This window comes from Catharus ustulatus, chromosome 1 (assembly GCF_009819885.2).
Source record: "Catharus ustulatus isolate bCatUst1 chromosome 1, bCatUst1.pri.v2, whole genome shotgun sequence".
NCBI classification, from domain to species: domain Eukaryota; kingdom Metazoa; phylum Chordata; class Aves; order Passeriformes; family Turdidae; genus Catharus; species Catharus ustulatus.
In genome coordinates, this window is record NC_046221.1 from 66,934,569 (window position 1) to 66,957,445 (window position 22,877).

Consider the following 22,877-nt stretch of genomic DNA (forward strand, 5'->3'; position numbering starts at 1 on the left):
GATAGCTTCAAAAGCAGGAAAGATGTTGGCAGCCTGCAATGGATCCAGATGATCAAAGGAATGGGGAGCTCTCCTGGTACAATGACTGTGTAGACTAAAGGATCTTTCATCTGCTGCTCAGACCTTTACAAACCGTAAAGAACCATTGCACATGATGAGCTCTGCTGTGTGCCATTCCTTTTTTACAGCTCTATCACACATACACAACCTCCCTCCCCTCAACTGAACCCCCTTCATCAGCCACTGCATTGCACTGAAACTGAAATGTGTAGGTCTAAAATGCTAAAAGTCCAGAGTGCTATTGTTTCTTTACCAAGCCCATAGCAAACAGTAAAGAATAGGATGAGAGGCTCATTTTCACTTACTAAAGATTGTATTAACCAGGTTTGTTAGAGATTATCAGATAAAAATCCAACATAACTGATGGTATATTCCCTCTCCCCTCCCACTGTGACCTTTTAATGTATTGTAAACTGCTGAGAAAGTTATTTTAAATGTCTTCAGTGGTTTAAGGTAGAGGCTTGTGGTACCTCTGCATCATACAGCCTTTAATTAAAATGGCAGGGGATGATTCAGATCATCAGAGGAGGTTTTGTTTTCTGGTTTCTGGGATTTGGAAACTTGTAGTCAGGAATTTGCATTGCTGCTGTTACCAGTAGTATTATCAGTAGATTGTACAGTAGAGTACCTCAAGGAGGTAAGCAGTGGAAAGGATTATCTGGATTCCCTGAAAATGTAGCCAAGATGATACAGCCCAAGCACACGATCAGCTCTCTTGACACGCTGTTCCTGAGAAGGGGCCACAGTGCTGCAAGTCACAGAGCTGCAGTGTTCGCTGGGTCCCTGAGTGACCTCGCTGCCACTCATTTTTGTCGTCTTTTCTTTGTGCAGGACGGAGGATGCAACTGCCCAGGAGATGTCGCCAAAGCATTTGGTAAGGACAGTGTGTCGTGACACCCCCCCCCACGTGTCTCCAGCGACCCTGGCAGCAGGGATGCAGGAATTGGTGTGACCGAATGTGTAATCAATTAGCAGAAGGTTGCGTTGTCCCTGCAGCTGACTCCAGTGAAATTTATGCACCAGGCATGAATTTGCTCTTTGGAACAGTCCAAATTCTGCAGTGCAAAATATAGAGTGGTCAAAGTGCTGTCTAGAAATTATCTGCCAGGTGTGTATGAGATACAGCTGCTGGGAGAGTAATACTAAGAAAACTGATAAGATTTTCTTCTGAGTAGGGTTCAGAGATGCCTGTAACATTGCCAAATCTGGCTGACTTGAGCCTTGAGTGGAAGAAGAGCTAGTGGAATTCATGTTGGACAGAGGAACAAAACAAAAAGGCAGGCCAGATCCCTGGAGATGTTCCTGGGATCAGCTGTCCACTTGAAGATATGAGATTTTATTTATACTGTATCCCCTAGAGCTAGGCAGATGTCTAAAACATCTAAATTAATAATTAACAGATTCTGCTTTCATGTCAGTAAGTTCAGTGAATTGCACCAGCTCTTGGTGATAGAATAGAGGATTTAATCTGTGAATATTGTCTGTTGGGCATGAAAGTTGTGTTGGTATGGGGGGGTCAAACTCATGATTGTCACTTAGCCGTAGCCTTGTTACAGCAGCATATGGGAAGCGGGACTGAATGCATACTGAGATATCAAGACATTTAAAGGTACTCCCCCACGTCCCAAAATGCCAGACTCTTTGGAGGTGTCAAGTAGGGTAATGCCTAGAATACAGTGGGACAGCACAGTCTCACAGGGATTTCAGGGTGGTATGAAAACAAGACACACCACATTATGATACAGAATGTCTGCTTTGCAGGGAGCTTTGCAAGTATGGAGAGTAGAGGCAGGCCTAAACTCAGATTACAGACCTGCCAAGATAAACTCTAGGCCTGGAACTCCTGGAAATGTTGAAACCAAAATCTGTCTTCTAAGTTTGCAAACTGCTCCTGTTTTGAGACAGGTCAGATGACAAGGAAGACTTAATTAGAGAATTCTGAGGACAACTGTGGAGTGATTGCTACCAGCAAGGAATGTGCTTGGTCAAAGGATTTCATATAACCCTTGTGTTACCCAGTGGTGATGTGATGCAGGAAATAGATACTTCCAGTTGGGTGATTCCAGCTTAGCTGAACAGCAGCATCCATCCTCTTAGATAATATTATATTAGAAAGTGCCCAACCTCTCCTCTGCCCTCACTCTGACATGCTGCCTGCAGTAAGGTCTTTATTCTGCCTTTCTGGCTCCACAGCCCACTAAGTTCTTACTGGTGGTGTGGTCCTTGGGAGCTTGTGAACTGAAACTGTGACCTCACTGTATTCCCAGCTGTATGCATAGAAACCTGGCCTGTGGAAAAGGTCTTTCTTCAACAAAAGCATTTTCAGAAGGAAGGAACTTCGCAGTGTTTCAATCGTTTTTCTTTGTAGTGTTTATTACAAGTCTGAAAGATCCTTATTGTCTCTTTGGGCTAATTGAATCTGAACCTGATTGAAACCTGTGAAGAGACAGCTTCTGTTCATTAAGAAGTGCTGGGATTTACAATGATACATGTCTGAAGGCTGGCACAGAATTATCCCTTGGACAGAGAGGAGCATCAGCAAGCTGACATTTTCCAGGCAGCAGTTGTACTCTTGATAGTAACCCAGACAGATCAGTGTGACTGTGTGTCAGAGCCACAGAGCTGGAAATTATGTAGATGACCCTGAGGCAATAAACTTACTGTGTCTGGTTATGTACACTTGCGGTAGACACACTGTGAACATCTGACAAGCTGGACCTAGATGTGCATTTGTCAAAGGTATGTGGCAAAATAAGCTTTGAGATAACATTATTACTATCAGTGTTTATTGAATGCTACTGAAGTGATTGGCTAGCTGAGCCTTGTAGAATGTAGCCACCATACCCAACATTTACAAGTCAAAGCCTTGATACTGCATTGTCTGGCACAGACCTCTGTGCTTGAGTTACATGAATATATTGGATAGCAAAGATCAAGTGATAAAACACCCAGATATACAGTTCCATCTAGGGATGAAGGCCTGGACGAAGCTTGGGCGAGACAAGAAGAGGACTTTGGTTAAAGTAATTATGCTGTCTCTTTCTGGGATGGGATGATTCCCTATAAAGTAGTGACGGAGCATGTATTTGAATTATGGGAAGTGGGAGGGAGTTCCAAATCTGAAGACAAGCACTGACAAATGGCTGAAGGAGGAGCCAAGTTCATGGTAGCAGAAGTAGATAAGGTTGAGTGAGAGAATTTTGAAGAACCAAGAAATCGATGTTGAGAAGCTTTAAGATGCACCTGTGACTTGGTATCAAGACTCAGGGGCAGATTGGACATTTTGACAGAGGAGAAACAAGGTAGAAGCCTATTTAAAAATGCAAGGAACAGGGAAGCACTGAAGGTGAGGGACAGAAATGCTGGGAGAAACATACTTTGGGAGAGACCACTGAAGTTCTGGAACTGCAGAATGGGAACCTGATATGGATTCAGTAAACTGAAGATGCCACTGCCATCTGGATGATGATCATTAGAGATGATAATGAAAAAGATGTCGGTTGATAGGAAAAAAAAGCACTGGTTTGATTCAGGAATGAGAGAAAGCATGAAAGAAATTTATGCAGGGCTCTCAGATGGCACATACAGCTGAACCCTTGGAAAGGCTGATAACATGAACACATTTCTCAGAATGCTCCAGGGAGACACTACTGTCTCCTTTTTTAATGATGAGAAGTCAAAGCACTGAAATACTAAGTTCTATTGCCTGAGGTCACATATATTTTTGTGACACAGCCAGGAAAGAATGTGCCTTTTGAATCCTATGCCAGCATCTTTAACACATTACTGCTGTTCCTTACAGAAGTAGTGAGAAGAGATGGAAGAGCAAGAAAGGAAAAGGAAGGAAAAGTCATATGGAAAAGTCAACTGGGGACATACACTAGTTCCAAATTACACCAGATCGCACTGGCTTTTTCTCCAGTTTTCAACAGCTGTGTGTGTACCTACTGCTACAAAGGCTCACTGGCTCAGCTGGAGCACAGGTGAATGTTAATTCCAGGGCAAGCCTTGGTCCAGGCAAACTTACACTACATCTGCCTGAAGGGCTGCCCAGCTCACAAATCCAGGCCTACTCCAGCTGAATTTGCACAGAGCCAATCTGGTTATCAGTGGTTTATATAATCAGGCATACAAAAGACATCGGAGGGACTCCATCCAGATCCAGCAGAACTGTGTGAGTGCTGTGAGCTTGGGCTGGCGTCAGCACTGCTATTCTGTAATGGCTTGAAAGAGGAGGCACTGTGAAATGTGAATGAGCAAAATCAGCCTAGATACAGCATAGGCTCAAGGGGAAAGTCAGTGCACGAAAGCGGCATTGTGTAAAACCAGGACGAGTCTGGCCAGCTCTGGGTGAGCTACAAGCATCTGCTTGTGTGCAACATACCCCATCATGTCCTGTGTTTTCTAGGGGCTTGTTGCCAGGTGTTCCTAGTCCCCCACAGCCTAAAATAATGGCGTGTTATCAATCTGCCCTTGTAAACAAAAGACTGCAGATGGATGTTGCAAATATCACCAATGCTTCTGGTGGCTATGCAAGAAAAACATGCAGAAGTTAAGGACCACGCTAAAAACTGCAACCTCCTGGTCAGGTATTAACTTATGGAAACATAATGAAGCAGACTTGAAACTTTCAGATATCTTTGCAACACTGAAGCACAGTGGAAGGTTCTGGAGAACATTGGAGAAGTATATTTAATATGGGCTTGTCATTTCTGGAGCAGCAGGGCAGCAAGCATGTGTCGTTTCAATGTTTAGACGTGCTGCATCTGCTGTAACATAGCTCCTCTCTTCTGGAAGAGCTTGAATTATGTTGTAGTTTGCAAAAGTTACTCAAGTTGGATGAGTTTCAGTCCTGTAATTCAAACATATTTTCTTCCCTCCCAAAAATATGCAGCCAAAAGGAAAATAATAAATAGATATTGAAGTGCACAGGAACCAAAATTCTGTGATTCTGAAGTGTAGATTTCATGTGTCTTTTGCATTATTAATTTGAAGGCTGTAAGACCCACAACCAAAAATGGCACTAGAATTGGGAATCAGGAGATAATGTTGACAAGACAGAGTCCAGAATGTCTTTTGGCAGGCTTTTGACTTGTTTAAACGACCTCTTTGCAGCTTTGACCTCAAATCTGTCCCTCCTTCCTCATGTTTTCTTCCACCCATGAAGAAAACATAAACTAGGTTTCCCAGGGTGCTTATTTTTTGCAAAGATGGATCAAGGTTGTGCTAGGTAACAACAGGAATTTGCCAGGAATTAAAAGATGAGTATTCCCTTTGGTTTTGGCAGATGAATAGTAGTAGCAGACATGAGTCGAACCAAGACATTAAAACTCAGCCATCTGAAACAAGAAAGCTGAGGAGAAATCTGCCAGGTAGCTGACATGATAGGACACCTGAATGGGTGCCTGGCTATAAATATTGCTTGTGATGTGCTTTGCACAAGCTTCATTTTTAGTATCCCTTTACCATGGACACAATGTTCCTTTCAAGTGGACACCAGGCAAAGGGAGGTGAGGTCAGTAGAGCAGCTGGGTGCTCTGCCCCCAGGCACTGCTGCCAGCTCTGCTCTTTGCCAAAGGGGTGGAGGGAGGAACTGGCACACTTCACCCCTGTCATGTGTTCTAAAATCAAAATATTCACAAATTCGTGTTTGGCAGAAGCTGAACTGTTGGAGTCAGTAAGTCGGGGGTCTCTGACAGGGATTTCACTCACTTTTCAGATTTCAAGGTCTGATGCTATTATTTGGATAGTGAGAGAGATCAGAGCAAATCCTAATGCCAGACTTACCTAGTCTGGATCTCCCCAGAGTAGATGTGTTCATAGGAGGATGGGTGTAGGTCAAGTTCATCTGCTTTCTGTGATGTGTGGTTTATAGCTCAGTTCTTCTGCCCGTTCTGGGAAGAAGCTGAGCAGAGGGGAGGCCTCTTCTGACACATATACGTTGAAGAAGCAGAGAGTATGAACAAGAAAATGCTTTGTTTCAGGGATAGGTCACCACAGGCTCATAAAAGACTAAAAGTCAAACTTTTTCAAGCAAGACTAGATATGCCAAAATATCACAGGAGGAGCTGCTGGTGGAATAGTTCCAGCCCAGCTGGAAATATTGGAGATCACAGTAGAAAATTAAGAATGATTCCAAAAACTTTCTTCCTGATCTTAGTCCCAGTGGAGCCAATTTCATGGTTTACAAAGCCAGAGGAGACAGACAGACTGAACAGTCATGATTGAGTATTCGGTGTTGCTATTCAGTATCTGGAACATATTTAGGACTTGTAGCTATGGGTTAGATTTCCTTTGTGGTGCATGCTGAGAACCACAGAACCCAGGAGTGGTGGTCCTTGGCCTAGAATTTTTAAACAGGAACCAAATGCAGACCCTGAACAACACTGAACACATACAGCTAATGGACTTGAAAAATCCATAATTTCAGTTAAAAATCTGCTTGTTTTATGTCTTTATTGGGAGGATTACATTACATTTGTTAGTCTGCTTTCCTTCAGGGTACATTCTCACTCATCACTTGTGGCCTAGAAAGCTCTTCAAGTAGGAACTATCCACTTCTCTGTATAGCATTGAGCACAACAGGTCCCAGCTGTGTGTTTACAACTCCTGATTACTGCAGTCACAGTTAATAAGGAATCATGCTCAGATACTATTATGAAATAAAACGGTTAAAACTGAATTTGAAAATAAAAGACTGTAGGGTAGAGTAGAATAATCTGTATCTTTGTCATTGTAACAGAAAAGGTTTTTTCCATTTAAAGTACCAGAAGAATCCAATTCAGCCTGTATCAGTTCTACAGTAAAACTTTTCTTCAAATTTGCTCTGTCTATTACAGGAGAGGACTCCGTACCAAACTGTTAAATGCTGACTATTGTTTCTGGAGATCACTGTGTTCTTGCCTTGTCTTGCACCTTCTTTTCTTTTCCTTGCTTTCTTATGTGTCGCTTTGCTGACCACAGGAGCCGGTGCTGACTTTGTCATGATTGGAGGAATGTTTGCAGGCCATGACCAGAGTGCTGGAGACATTATAGAAAGGAATGGCAAGAAGATGAAACTATTCTACGGAATGAGCTCTGATACAGCCATGAAGAAGCATGCAGGCGGAGTTGCTGATTACAGGTATGAATTCCACACAGGAGCAATTGCAGTGAGCCATCCATCCAGGAACTTTTGGAGCAGAATGGTGCAGAAGGAAACAGGCCTATGCTGCTACTCCCATTGAAGAAGCTGTTGCCAACACTTATGACAGCAGATCTGAGGGAGGGATGGCATCCAGAGGGAGAGAGGGAGAAAGAGCTGGGGTTGGCTAGCTGAGAGAAGTGATGTTCACTCATTTGCAGCTGGTGTGGTGTGCTGTCACTGCAGCACAAGCTGTGTGGTCTGGGAAGTCATTAGGCATTCTTCTGACTTACTGCTCCTTCAGGATGTGTATGAGCTAAATGCTGGAACATGACATACCAGGCTGCCATTTCCATCCCTCTGCTTGTCCACATTGGGTGTCTTGGTGTAGGGATTCACATGCTCCCTTCTGATTGCAGAAAGTGGGTGCTGGTGAACTGGTGAAGCTCAGCTGGGGTTTCCCTACTGGTTTTCCTCAGTAGGGAGATGAGGGCCCAGGACCTCCAACACACTCAGTCACCAGCTGCTCTGGGACTCCCTTCTGCATTTGTTGAGCAGTCTTCTTAGGCAGCAGAAGCCTGCTGTACAGTTTTTCCACCCCTCTTCTGGTAACAGAGCACCAGAGTAGCCTCAAATAATGCAGAATGTGGAAGCTTAGTTTTTGAGCTAAATCCTCAGGGGAGAGGAAAGGAAGTAAGATTTTGCAAAGGAATCTGTTGTCCATTGCTATTTTACTCTGGTAAGTGCTAAGAATTTTGATGTTTTGGAAAAGCAGATTACATCAGAAAACTTCTGTCTTTTCTCTTACAAGTAGTTGTCTTAGTCACTACCCTTGGACAACATGGTTCTTACATACTTCATTGGAGAATGACTCCTGTCTTACAGTAAACACTGGTTTGTTGAGGGGTCACTTTGGGTTCTTCTCTGCTGGCATAGATCCAGACTGTGGTCCCATCTGGTAAACTACTGTTTGAAAGAGTCTCAGACACAGTGACCTTACCTGCAGTTCCAGCCAGATGGGTTTTGTTGGCCTTATCTGCTACAAGCACTCCAGCATACAAGTTTTTCCCAACGTGTCCAGCTGCTATCATGGGTAAGAGTTGCAGCTCTGTGAAGGTGACAGCACACAATGTAAAGCAGAATGGGATCCACAAAACAAAATGGGATTCATGTTTTGACACAGAGACAAGTTGATTGATAGCAATCCCAGATGTCATGCTAGATAGAAGGATCTTTGATCCCATCTCCTGTTCTCCACCCCGGCATTTATTCCTGTGGTGGTTTTTGTCTGCACCATAAAACTGTGCACTCGTTCACATAGCACTCAACAGAGTGCAAAGTGGTAAAACTTAGTCTCCTTCAGAGCATTTGCAACCATCTCCTTTGGCCTAAATTGTGGCATCACAGAATCATTTGGGCTGGAAGGGGCCTTTAAGGTTCATCTAGTCCAACCTCCCTATAATGAACAGGGGCATGTTCAACTAGATCAGGTTGCTCAGAGCCTGTCCAGCTTGGCCTTGAGTGTTTCCAGGCATGGGGCACCCACCACGTCTCTGGGCAACCTGTTCAGTGTTTTTGCTTTCAAACACAACTGTGTATTTGCAGAAGAAAGCTGCACAAGCTGCCATCTGCGTCTCAGATGAGCTGAAATGATGCACCAGAAAGATGTGCTTGCGTATCTCTGAGCTTTGATTCTCTTTGGGTTTATATGCCACTTCCCAGAAGCAGCATACAGTTTGAGATCTCTTTTTTCCTCTTTGTCCGCCAGCTACTCTGCTCATCATCATAGCCTCTGAACTAATGATCTGAGTGGACAGTACTACTAAGTGTCTCATAATATAAAAGTGGCAGCTGCCAATTGCACAGTGGTGCTGGCAACCTTTTACCTGAATGATCATTTCCTGTCCTGTGCTACCCTGTGTTTGAGTCAGCTGGAGTGTGGGAAAGGCCTGATGCTGCTTAGGCATGTAGTTAATGGTAGCTCCCTGAGAGATTACAGATCCCTGAGAGCAGCCCAAGAGTGCTGCATGGATCTCAGTGCAGCACAGTCATTAGGGCCTGGCCTCCACAAAGCTGGTGAAAGTTGCAGGAAGTTTTGAGAAAGCTGGCTGTGCCAGGAGGAAAAAGGACTAAGGCAGCTCTTAAATTCTTTTCCACCTCGTTAGGTGTGTGTGATCTGGCAAAAAAATTTATTGCCAGCAGGAGAACTAATTGACACTGGACCCTCTTAAAAATGAAATATAGTGCAAGTACCCCAACTTGTAGGAGCAAAGGATGTAGAGAAAGCTGTATTTGGCTCAGTCTAGACAGATCTTTTGAAGTCATTATGGGCAATGCTATACAAATTTGGCTTGATCCATAGCTGTGTTTGGATTTGCATTCTTGATTTGAGAATTCCCTGGGGACCAGGTTCTGAAACTTTCTTAGCACCAAGGGAGCAGGAGCACAATCTGTAATTTTTAGTCCCTGCTGAGATACTGCATTTCTGTGCTAGTAATAGGTAGCATAGAAGGAGTCTCCCAGTCTACTGCTAGATGCAACAGCTCCAAACACTAAATCTGTGAGCCTTTGCTCTTAACTAGGAAAGTGCTGATACTCATCTTCATTCTACAGCCGTGACACAGAGCTGGCTACCTGTACCAGCCTTGGGCTCAGTCTTCTTGGCCTGTCCCAGCATGATTACACTGTGGTTTAAAAATAGCAGCTGCTAAATCCAGCATTGTAAATGTGCTGGGCATTAAAGGGGGATTTGAAACAGCACAAAGTTTTATTTTAATTGCTCTTATAGTAAAAGTTACAGGAAGTTTAATCACTTCCTAGTTTAACTGATGGCAAGCTTGAACCAAAAGGGTTCTTAGTCAGCATTTTAAATGCTGGATACCCCAGACTTGACCCAAACAGGTCAAGTCAGTGGGTCTCCTTTATATGCATTTAAAAAGCCCAGCTGTAAGTCTGTATTGGTGACCCAAATAAGCTGTTTTGTCTTTAAAAGAGCCTGAACACTCACAGTGTGTTATTTGAGCAGTGGGGAGCTCAGTGTGCTCAGTCCCCTGCAGAATCAGACTGCTTGTCATTTAACTTCATCTTCTCAAAATTACATGTGTTGGCTGGAGAACCTGAGCCTGCAGCAGTTACATTAAAACTGACAGATAAGGTGAGATGGCTGTAGCAGGGAATAAAGTCATGAGAGTAATTGTTTTTGTAATGAATATGTCAAGCTGATCCCATTTAATCCATGTACTCACTTTCATTAATCTTATGTCATTTATATATTGGCTTATTTTTACATTTTCACCTCCTTCCATGTGGAATATAGATCAGAGCTGGGGATTTCTGAAAGGCAATTTTTATGTGTCTTTTGTGGGAGAAGAGAAATAAGGCAAGCAGGGACTGAGGCTGCATGTTCAGTTCGAGCCAATTTGTTTTTTTTAACCCTTCTGAAATTTCACGGGTTTTGTGTGAACACTGCAGTTCTGTTGTGGCCACTCAGCAATTCACAGCTGCTACTAAGCTGGGTTTGGGCACTTTATATTAACTGTAGGGTGAAATTTTGGCCACAGAAACAGAATAGCACCAACTGCTGGCTGCTGCTTAACACCTTGTGTATCCCAAATTATAGCCAGGAAGACCTGCCCCCAGTTCCTCCATTTCTTACATGTCCCACTCAAAAGATTGCTTCATGCCAGGGCAGCCTGACCCCTTTATTCTGACCCACATTTTGCTGGGCTGACAGAGCACCATCACATGTGCTTCATCCCATGCGGCCTGCCAGAATTCCCACCCACCACACACACATCCATCCATTCAGCTGGCCAGGAGGGGACCACAGACCAGGATCTGTGCAAAAAGCAAATCGTTCTCCCTTTCTTTTCAGTGGCTGGCAAGAATCAGAGTTACTGCTGAGAGCATCTGAGCACACCTTTCCCAGCCGCTGGGAGCCTCAATTGCTCTGTCATCACCTGTCTTTCTGAGAAGGGGTCACTTTTGGGTCATAACTCCAGGAGAGATGTCAGAGCTGCAAAACCCTCAGCAGTTCCTGCTGACTTGCTTATGCAGCTCTCTGCCAAGTGTGCCAGCTTTTGTGACAGCCCATGTAATCCATTGTCATGGTTTATCCCGGCAGGCAGCTAAACACCACCCAGGCGCTCGCTCACTCCACCCCTCAGTGGGATGGGAGAGAGAATTTGGAAAAGAACAGCAAAATTTATGGGTTGAAATAAAGACAGTTTAGTAGGACAGAAAGGGAAGGGATAATAATAACAACAGCAATAATAATAATATACAAAACAAGTTGTACACAATTTTTCACGACTCGCCAACTAGTGCCCAGCCAGTTCCTGAGTAGTGGCCCCAGCCAGCTTTTCCTACTAGTTCATATACTGAGCATGTTACCATATGGTATGGAGTGTCCCTTGGCTATTTTGGGTCAGCTGTCCTGGCTGTGTCCCATCCCAGCTTCTTGTGCCCCCCAGCCTACTTGGTTGTGGGGTGGTGTGAGGAAGAGGGAAGTCCTTGACTTGCAGTGAGCACAGCTTGGCAATAACTAAAACAGTGGTGTGTTGTCAACACTGAGGGCTGTCCACAAGACACAGTCCCTATACAGCTGTCCCTTTTTCTGTCATGAGTCACATAGGTACTACAGTCCCTTTGGGAGTGCACACCTCCTTTCAAGGGTGCCTCTAGCTGCACGTCTCCTCAGGTGTGTCCAGGTGTGTCTCCTCTCCCAGTGGGGGCTGCTGTTTCATAAATACACTTGAGGAGAGGTGTCATATCCTCCTCTGATTCACTGAAAGTTTGGTGGCTCACACCATGTTTGGAGCGAGGTGGAACCATCTCTGGCATGATGCAGGCCATGGCCTTCTCCCACACAGGTCCCACTGAATGCTACCGTGTTTGCCCAGCACAGGCCCCATGTGGGTGCTGGTGGAAGTCAGCTGGATGCTTATCACACTGGGCATTCATGAATGTACTAACAAGGTGTTTGGACATAAATAATTTGGGTATGCATGCATGATTGGATGCTTATGCAAAAATTATTGGTCATTCATGCATGAATTAATTGGGCACTCATGCATTAATTTATTCAGTGATCATGCATGAACTAATTTGGCACTCACACAGGAACACAGCAAGCCCAGGAATTTATGGCCTATATGTCACTCCCCAGCAAGGCATTTATTGGGGAACTCTTAGAATGTTAATCCAGTATGAACTCTTCGGACATCATCACAGTCTTAATGTACATAAGTTAAAAACTCCATTTTTCTTCCCTTTGGACAGCCACTAAGGATTAATACTCTAGCACTACACTTACTAAATGTCTGTCCTCCATCCTGAGCACTGTGTTAAAGGGGTTAACATGTAGTTGTATACACATATGGATACAGATCCCACACCTGGGCCAGACTACAGCAGTTAATTGTGCACCAGTGTGTGCATACACATAGTAAAATTCCACTCATGCTTCCCTGGGAACCAGATGACTCCTCAGCTGAGTCTGAGCAACATGTTATCTCTTAAAACCCCCCTTCCTCTGGGGACAAGACTGTTAGGGTTAATGTTAGCACAGCTTGAGCATATGTTCATCAGAAACTTCATCCCCTTATCCCTGTGGACAAGGCTGTGGAGCTAACCTCACACCTCACTTCTAACGTGTTTTCCCCAGTACAGTATCTGCAGGTTACTCCTTGATCAACAGGACATCCCACCAGCTCATCAGCTGACACTGAGGAGCAGTAGCAGGTGTTTAGCTGTCAGAGCTTTGGGGCCGTGTCATTAGGTGTTCACCACTTTTGTAGATCTTGGTCTCCAAAGTCTGAAGTGGCAATCCACAAGCTCCAGCTTCCTAACACCACTGTAGCCACTGCAGGGACATGTCCCAGGGCAGTGGCTGTAATCGTCACCCATTTCTGTAATTTCTCACTGGAAAAAGGGCCACCAAATGTTCATGCTCATAGGAGCAATGTGCAACTTGTGACCCATAGGATGGTCAGGCATGAATTAACAGGGAATTTACTTTGAACTGCCAGTGCATTTGTGCATCAGGTAATTGACCTCTCACGCATGAACTGCACAAATGCAGTAAACCTTGCACTCCTTGCCCAGAACAGCATGCAGAGCTTTTCAGGTGGCAGGATGTCATAGAATTTGCACTGGTTTCCACAAATTCTGGACTTGCACTGTCTCTCACAATCTCACAGGAAGCTCCCTGGAGCCTGAGATCAACCTCACAGTTTTGACTGGAAGAGGTGGGCATGGCCAAAAAGCCAGAACAGTGGCATGAGTGTCATTTCATGGGTCCAGCCTTTTCATGCTGGCACTGGAGCTGAAAATAAAAGCATGGGAACTCCCAGCAGCGCAGGCCATACAACAGATGCCTAAGTTCAGGCAGTTTGTGAGATGCCAGTGGCACATCTGTCATCCATTGGCTACTCACTGCAGTCTGTTTAAGAGTTTCAAGAAAGAGTCAATTGCTCATCAGATATAAGGAGATTAATCATGGCTCCCTACTCACATGGCATATCAACACTTCGCCTTTATTGTCTCCCTAGGGATGTGACCTTGCATTTAAACTAACAAGATGAAATATAGCCAGGCTCACACCAAAGTACCTCCACATAGCAGCTGTTGCTGTTGTTAATGATTCACAAATGGAGCCTACCAAACAGGCATTCCCTTTCTTGTACTCTCCCCTGGAAACTTTTTTAAGGAAGAGGCAAATAAAGCCACATTTAGAACAATGACAGACCACTGCCATGATTTCTGCCTCCATTTTGTAGGGCAGAAGGAAAGCATCTCCTCTTCCCTCCGCATTTGTCTTAGACCCTCCCTTCCCAAGGCTTACCTTTCCAGATGAGCCAGTTACAGGCAGAACGAGCTTACTCTATAAAGTGTAGTGAGATCAGCTGCTGATTAAGGGTCTCTGTTGCAGGAGGGGTTGCTGAACATGAGGCGGGAGAAGGCTGGGGGAGGAGTGCAAGTTATTTGCCTGGATTCTTCCATCATGCAACTCTTGGGAACAGTGCAGTCTGTGCTGGCATGCACCAGCACTTGACAGTATTCACAGCACTGCTATTTCTCTGGCCTTTTTGCCTGGCACTGAATTGTGCTAGATCACCTTTTAGCTTCAAGGGACAGCTGTGCAGCAGGTTTCTGTGACAATTTTCCCACACTCTCTGTGAGCTCTGGAGAACTGCACTGGTAGGAGACAGCCAGAGCACTTCCATCTGTGTCTGATCAGTGACGTGGGACAGAGCCCAGGGGCTGTGATGCCTCTGTAGAGCTGTGTAGGGTGGTGCCTGCAGAGAACTAGCTCCAACATTTCTCTGTTTGTGCCTGGCTGTTCCTTACATTTTAAAGCTTGCAGCTCTCACAGTAAAATTTACCTTTCATTAAAGCTGGAAGTTCCGCTTGCTCGTAGGCAGATGGTAGAGGGGAGGAAGGGGCAGGTCTGTAAATAAACTCATGGGATGTTGGAGCATCTACAAGATCTGTCTGCTTCTACTTCTCAGTGTTGGTGGTGAGTTGACTGAGGCGTTTCAGTGCTTGAGAGCATCAAGCAGTAAGCAGTAATGCTGGGGGGCACGTTTGTAAACTGCAGTCTGCAGAGTTAAGCTCCACACTGCTCCATTAAACACACTCATGTTTTGCATCCAGACATGAATGCAGTGACTGATCTCTTCTCCAGGGCTTCAGAGGGCAAGACTGTGGAGGTACCTTACAAAGGGGATGTGGAAAACACCATCCTGGACATCCTCGGGGGGCTGCGCTCCACCTGCACCTACGTGGGAGCTGCCAAACTCAAGGAACTGAGCAAGAGAACGACATTTATCCGGGTGACCCAGCAGCACAACGAAGTCTTCTCCTAGCCTAGGCCTGGGGAGCTGGAGAGAGGAGTGGGGGAGAAGAGCAGGAAGGACTGCTCTTTTGCTTTGCTTTCTCCTCCATGTTGTGTTAGTGGCAAACTTCCCTCTCTCTCTCTCAGGATGGCAGTGTCATAGCCATTGGCTATGGCTGAGATTTGGAAGGGGAAGGTCATGCTATTAACACAGTGCCATTGATTCAAAATGCAATAGCCTCATCTTTATTGTTGTGCCTATTTTATTTTTTAATCAACATTTCTTCACCTGTTTTTTTCCCCCTGTGATAAAAAGCTGCTGAAACCTCAGTTAACGAGGAATTGGCTTGTACAGACATGGCTGTTAACGCCTGCACACATTCACACATTCCCTTTTTTAAGACTGACCTGTCAGCTACCACCACTTTCTGGCAGTGCACCTTTCAAAAATTGCAGGCTGGGAGAGAAAAAGATGCAAGGAATTGCATGGAGAGATAAAAAATCAAATTCTCTTAATCTTTTTTCTGGCTAAGGAATAGATGTTATGGCACAACTACCAGGCTGCAAGATGTCAGAGGTGGATGGTAGATGAGGCCTGGCTGTTGGTGACATGTGATGCTAAAAATGCCAGATCTCAGTGACTTTCAGTTCACAGAGCCGATGTTGCTGTTCTTACTTAAACCTCCCTATTCAATGCCCGTTCAGAGAAGCTGGCACTGAATGTAGCAAAACCGTGCTGGCCCCCCTGCCCCCATCTGAGATCATTCAGAAGCTTTTCAGAGCTTGCCTGCTTTATCATGAGTGCAGTTATTGAATTACCGGGGTTCCTGTTCTACCTGATCTCTGGGAACAGGTTTTTAAGACATTGAAACTCAGCAGCTGTAACCGTGACAAGGGGGAACAATTCTTGCAGTCCTCTCTGTTCCCTTGCCTGCTCACATCCATATAGCAAAAATGTAAAAATACTGTGCAGTGCATTGTCTGTGGCCAGGTGGAGGAGGCCAGAGGGATCAAATTGCCTTCTGGTTATGTGGTACCACTCCTTTGCAGTCCTTGACATCATGTAAAGCAAGAGAGAGCTTTTGGCAGAACAGCCTGGTTGATTGCAAGACACTGTCAGGCTGAGATGGAGTTAAAGCATTTGCTTTAAAGGCAGTAATGAATGTTTGAGACTCTGGGTAACACTTCAATAAAGTGTAATGGCCTGATAATTAATTGATAAATCACAATGAAAATTTCTTTGGAAACACACATTGCATCCACGACTACCACAGTAACTCAATATGATAAATGATGTAAAAGTGAGCACCAATGAATTAATAATGCTTGGCCACTTACTTTAAACTACTGCTGAGATCATAATGCAGCTGGTGTTACTTCAGTACTTCAGAATCTTACTTTCCCCTCCTTAGACATCTGTGGAAAGAGGCAGGCTTCCTTTGAAAAGCAAAAAGGGATCTGTAGGAAAAGGAATAGCAAAGAGAAACTCTAAAACTCATACGCTGGACTGCTCAAAAAGCCAATCACAAGGACTGGTGCAATTGATCATCCTGAGAAGCAAATCCTGGCCACAAGCTGATCCCTGGTGATTTTCAAGTGCGTTGTGCACATTAGAAAAAGCACAGGATATCTTCTAACTTGCCTGGTATTTTAAATATCTTCCATTTAACATGTAGGATGTACTTCTTAATTGTGGGATGACCCCTTCCTCTGCTTTGGAAGTGGATGAGGACCTTGATGTGAGCACAGGTTGTGCTTGTGCTGGCTGCAAGGACCATTGTCCAGCCCATATATCATAAAGGAATATGAATGCAGCATAGAAGCAGGGCCTGAAAATCCAGGCCCCGGGAATCCAGGCCCTGATCTCTGCTCTCTCCAGCCTGGAAACATCATGTTAAGAGAATGCCAGGCTTCTTCACCACAGAAAGGCACCGTGGGCCACCTACTGCTCTCAGCTGCACTAGCCCAGAGCAGGGGCAGTGTGACCCCTCTGCATCAGAACAGCTGTGGGACAGCACTGGTCCTCTATTTATGTAATGTGAAGGGGAAGGAAATGGACACCTCTGTCAGGAGTGGGGTTAGACCACCACAGCCCAGTCCTGACCACAGGTGTGTCTCCACACTGGTGCCTTCACATGTGGGAAGTGCAGCACTCTGCTGGTCTCATGCCCACTGTCACTAGCGCTTTTCTACTTTTTTTTAGCTACATTTCTAAGTGGAATTTAAGAAATGCATATGCATATTAAAATATATATTTATATATATTTGTAAACATTTTTTTAAAAGATCATGCGCACACCAAACTGAGCAGCTTCATGATGGCCTCAGAACAGTTTCTTTTCCAAAGGGCAGGTGTTGGGGGCAAGAAAGGCTGCCTCTCCACAAGTGTGGCAAATGGGGCTATTCTTACACCTGCTTTTCTTCCCCTCCTGCACATACCTCTGATCAGTGACTAATAGGAGAGGGACAGGCTATTCTTAAGCTGTCCCCCAAATTCTTCAGGCTGTGAATGACATTGATGTCATGGATGGTGACTGATAAAGTTTTGATGTTAGGTATTTGGTTTTCTGAATAGCAGTTCTTACCATTGTTTTTATAAACAGCATGGGTGTTTTTCATTTTCTCCTCTCCAGCAGTGAGCAGGAGAGAGAAATGAGATGCAGAAAGGCTGAACTGGTGGCATGTCTGTATCTCGCCCAGTTATATGTGACTTTTGTTCAGGAATAACCCTCAGCAATGTCAGTGCTCATCACTGACACTGTACATGTGCTGCTCTGAGACAGGCTGGAAAATAATTTAAAAAAAAAAAAGAAAAAAAAAGGAAAAAAGGCACTTGAGTCCCCCTTTAGCACCTATTCCTGTGCTGCAGTCGTTGCCCTGATCTTTACTTAGCTCCAGCTCCTGTACCCTGCTCAAGCCTGCTGCGACTCCCGCAAGGAGCTGAGGCAGAGGGAGCCAGGCACACACTTTGTCTGGCAGGATGGTGCAAGTCAAGACCACAACCACTGACAAATGCCATGTGCCATTTGTGGATCTACCTCACCTGCACATCTAACTGGGTTCTTTGCTATTTGGTGTCCTTTTGTGGGAAATGGAATTTGTAAGTGCTTGATAATGCTTAATGTTGAGTGATTCTATGTAACCAGGTCTTCGCTAAACCTACACTCCAATCCCATCCTGTCCAGAGGAATGCTGTGAGTGTTACAGCCTGTACTGTAGGCCAGGGCCATGCCTGCTTTCCCCAGCCAGGCAATTGTTGAGCTCCCAAGAGCAGTGTTGAGGTTCCCACTGGCTCCACAGGGGTGCAGTTTAACATACCAAAGACCTACAACTGGGGATGCTGAAAAGGCCAACATTACATCATTAAGCAATCCCTGCTGAGCATGTCTGCCTGTGGCTTCTTGAAACATAAGGACACTCTAACACCCCTGACACTCCCGGTCCTGCTGTGGGTTTCCTTACTGCAGGGCAGGCTCCTGCCCACAGAACCTAGCTACTGGAACTCTCCTTGGGAGAAAGGGCTCGGCACAGGAGCAGCCTTGCTCACTCCCCAGTGACTCTGTGGTGGCTGCAAGGAGTGCACCATGCACGTAGACACCTCCTTGTAGGTGTGAGCAGTTGTTAAAGGAGTGGGCCTTGAGCCAGCATCCTGACACATGCAAAGCAAACCACACACAAAACACATTCCCATCTGCTCATTGGAACAGCCAGTCCCCATCGGCCATGGGGCAGGGGTTTCAGCTGTGCTTTAGTGCAGCTTTCTTCTTCTTTAGGGCATGGTGGGGTTGAATGTAGGATGGAGACACCCTGTAAATATGGAGAGTTGTAAGCAGGATCAGAAGAAGCCTCTGTTTGCCTTTGGGGGAGCTTTTCCTATATAAAATGTGCCTGTCTCTTCTTTCAGCTAATCAATAGCAGGGGTAGAAGGGATGGAGATGAGGAAGAAATGTGGCAGCTGTTGGCCAAGCCCCACTGTGTTGGGACAGGTGCTTTGAGTCAAGGGCGTGATGAGAATTTGAAGCTCTTCTGAACCAAGCACTCCGTGCTTTATACCTACTGAACTCCACTCTCGTGACAGACTTGTTGATGCAGCTTTTTGCCACTGTACATCCAGTGTCTATCCATCACCATCTCACATCCCCCACGGGGATGGTGCTGTTTAGCTCCTAATACCAGTTTTACACCAAAAATTCTTCTTTGGAGCCAGGAGGGCTTTTGCAACCAGTGCCAGGTTTGGCCTTGTGTAAAAGAGATGGGGGGAAAAAAAGCCAAGGCCCAAGAACAGCAGTTTGCCCTCTGTAGCAGCCAGGGTCAGCAGGTGGAAGAGGGCCAGCCCTTCCCTGCGGGCTGGGAGCTGCCAGGGCCAGCGGAGTTGAAGAATGTCTCGAGTAGATGCTGGCACAGCTCTGCACTCAGGACAGACCACCCCCTGCAGCCCTAGCTTCATTTGTGGTCACCCGGATGCTTAAACGAGCCCTCCCCAACATTTACTTTACCCAGTGTTTGCTGGCTAAAGTTTTCATACATAAATCAGCAGTCTGGAGTCCAAAACTCCCTGCTGTTGCCTGTGATAACTGTGAAGCGCTTCTGTGTCATTGACCAAAAAGCTGATGGGCTTTCAGTGTTTTGCTGTCCTGCTCGTCCCTGCTGAGATGGTGATGAGAACACTGCCCTCCTTCCCTCTGCTGTGGCATCCTGTGTGCGCGGCCCAATCATCCCAACTGCTCCCAGGTTTTTGTTTTTGTTATGCAATAAAGAGCTTCACCCTGACAGGCTGCAGAGCGTTTTATGGCCATGGGTGGGAGGGTGCGGGCGCCTTTTGGCATTGTCGCAAATAAAAGCCAATGCTCTCAAATGCATTGCCAGGGTGGGGCCGGGGGAGGATGGGGCAGGGAATTAAATTGGAAAAATTATGTCCCTAGGAAAGCTCTCTCCCCTTCAGTCATAAAAGACAAAACACCCATTTGCAATTGGCACTGTTATTTTATTAGTACGAGTATACTGAAACAATAAACTTGTACTGGTATACAGACAATTTCTTTAAAACAATTTTGTTCAAATTTTGAATCAAACATTGTTTTATTATAATAATGAAATAATTTCTACCTAGAAAACCTGCAAGCACCATCAAAGAAAGGGACCATAAAATTCAATAAACAGACGCGAGTGTATCCTACAAATAGACACACCACCATTAGAAAATAGAATATGAATTCTTCCATTTTTTTTAATATTTGTTTTAAAAAAGCTAGTGCAAGTACAATATTTTACACTGGAATTACAGAGAGTATGCACGCATATGGAAAAAAGTTCTCCTGTCACAATAAAAGCTCTTAACTATGTCTGTATGCACTTAAAATCTTCTCCTCTTTTCAATAAGGTGCAAAACGTTATTCCCTCCCTATTTTCTCCTTTGTACTGGCCATGTCAGCTCAATTTCTCCCCAACACAAAGCTGCGATATCCCTTTTACTGGGCCTACACTAGGAACTACACTGGAAGTGTGATTTGCAACAACCCTCATTAGTAATATCAGACAATTAAAAAAAAATTACTTTAAAAACTACTGATGTTGAATGGCTGGACCTGACCCCGGCTCGGCCAAGCGCCGCTGCCAGCTGCTGCCGGGAGCGGTGACATAGCTAGTACAAAATGGATTTCAGTAGCTCACCCAAACTGAAAAAGGTTGGGAAATTCCCCCGCCCCCCCTTTTGTAACACTGCAAAAAGAACAGTGTTCAACAAGTTAATATATTATTTAAAAAAAAAAGGAGCAAATACATACATTAGTGAGTTTCAACATTAGCTGACTGTCGTGAAGAGTTGCATCTATGCCTTACCAGATTAGTAACTTCGCGAAGTGCCCGGCCTGATGGCCAGGCTGCAGACACAGACCAAGCCACCTGCAGCCACCCCCAGCACGTGTTTGCCCTCAGCTGCCCAGATCCAAACCCGATGGACTGGAACAAGAATTTTGCAGAGCTTGTTCAACGGGAGAGTACCTGGGTCCTGAACTTTTAAAGCAAATGCCAGGGTAGAATCCCCTCGCCAGCGGGTGTGAACGGGCAGACCTGCACTGCCTGCGGAGCCAGTGGTCCCACCCTGGCTCCATCCTGGCTGAGGATCTGGGCCCCTGAAGTTTCTGCCCATCACCAATCCCACAGTACAGCAAGGACAGCTTCAACTAGTGACTCCGCTTGCTGCAAACAACACTTCCAATGCACACCTACTGTGTGGTCGAGGGAAAGGGCACAGGAGCTTTAACTGCTCAAAATAGAAACTAACAAAATAGAAACAACCTTGGATGAAGCCTCCATAAAATCCTCAGTGGAAGACTTGCGTCCTTTCAGCTAACAACAAGGAAAAAACCTACAGAAACCTTAAAGACTGTTATTGAATAGATACTACCTGTTGGCTGAATGCACTTCACCGCAACACAACTGGGGCTGGTTTCTGAGCGCCCGGGGGTCACTTGCACAGGGCGAGCATTCCCACCCCGTGTGCCTGTGGGAGCCAAGGCTTAGGTCACTTCTGGGGAAGGGGATGGGAGCAAACTGAAACTTTGCCCTCTCCACCCTGCCACCAGCTCCCGGCTGCCCAGCTCAATCTTTGGACAGGAAAAGGATCCTCTCTTCAGAAACTGCTTCAGGATCCTCTCCTTTTGGCTGCTGAAAAACATCAGTCTTGCCATTGGTCAAGACCATCACTGGAACCATGTTCTGTATGACCAGCTGCTGCTGGTGCTCTGGTGGCAGCAGTGGGGGAGAGGGGCAGTGACAGGGGCTGGAAGGCTGGGTTGCCTCAGGTACCATTCTGCTGCTAGTGCTGGGCAAGGATACCTTGTTACAAGCACTTCTAGCTCAGGGTTGTACTCTTTGGATTTCATGTGGAACAGGAAGTGCTGAAAAAATGTGGAACAGCATCCCCAGAGAGAGAAAAAAATGGGACCAAAAGGCCTCAGGCAGAAACTACGCAGGTTGTGCTAAGCTGGCAGCAGCTCTCAACCCAAGGGCTGCCAGCACCAGCAGGGTCCCCACACTCAGGCCAGCCGGGCCATGCCTGCCCAGGGCACGGCCCAGGCCTCCCTCAAAACCGGCCTTGACCTCTGAGCTGCCAGGAGCTTCCTCAGTGCAGGTGGAAGAGACTTAAAGCCAAAATACAACTGGAGAGTGAGACTCTAATTTTGCACAGTAGCCACCCTTCGAAGTGCCCGGTAGCTGCGCTCAGGAATTGCTGCTCCAAGGTGTATTTTCAGCACAGGAATAAACAGTGTGACTCCATTCCCCAGAAATGGGACCCATGTAATACGAACAGAAAATTAAGCACAGTTGTTCTTTAAGAGCCTTTTAAGTAATAATTCTTCCTGGCCAGAGCCAATACAAATCAGATCATCTAGACATGACATTTTCTATATACAAAAAACATGTAACTTTCAACCTTTCTCTGCTTTTGTATTTAAAAACTTTTTTTTTTTTTTTACAAACAAGGTATGAAACTCACTGTTCAAACAGAGCCATCTCTTTTTCAAACACTGAATGAATCATTCCAACATTCATTTTTCTTTTGTGCAATTTTTTAAAACATTACCTGTACTCCTCAATGTGAGTGCTTCAAAAAAAGTTTCTATTTTTAATAAGCTTCTCAAATTAGGTTTACATCAAAAAATATTCCCACAAGGTATAGTGCTACAAGAAAAGATCCTATCAGTAAAGGTAACACATCTGAAGCGAGGTCGTCTATGTAAAAGAAATTGAACTCTGGAGTAGAGGTGTGCAATGCGTTTGGAATTTCCCTGTGGGCACAAAGCAAGGCTGTCCTCAGGACAGGGAATCAAGTGGACATGTAGGCATACACGTAAA

General features: G+C 45.3%; 1 protein-coding gene across 1 annotated transcript in view; it reads left to right on the top strand.

Annotated features, from left to right (window-relative positions):
- GMPR (guanosine monophosphate reductase) overlaps nucleotides 1–19,790 on the top strand; it is a 40,761-nt gene extending 20,971 nt beyond the window's left edge. The window contains exons 7-9 of the mRNA XM_033071049.2: nucleotides 892–934; nucleotides 7,024–7,183; nucleotides 14,871–19,790. Coding sequence (XP_032926940.1) covers nucleotides 892–934; nucleotides 7,024–7,183; nucleotides 14,871–15,051 — 384 coding nt within the window. The 3' untranslated portion in view covers nucleotides 15,052–19,790. The remainder of the gene's footprint in view (nucleotides 1–891; nucleotides 935–7,023; nucleotides 7,184–14,870) is intronic.
- Nucleotides 19,791–22,877: the final 3,087 nt, after the last annotated feature.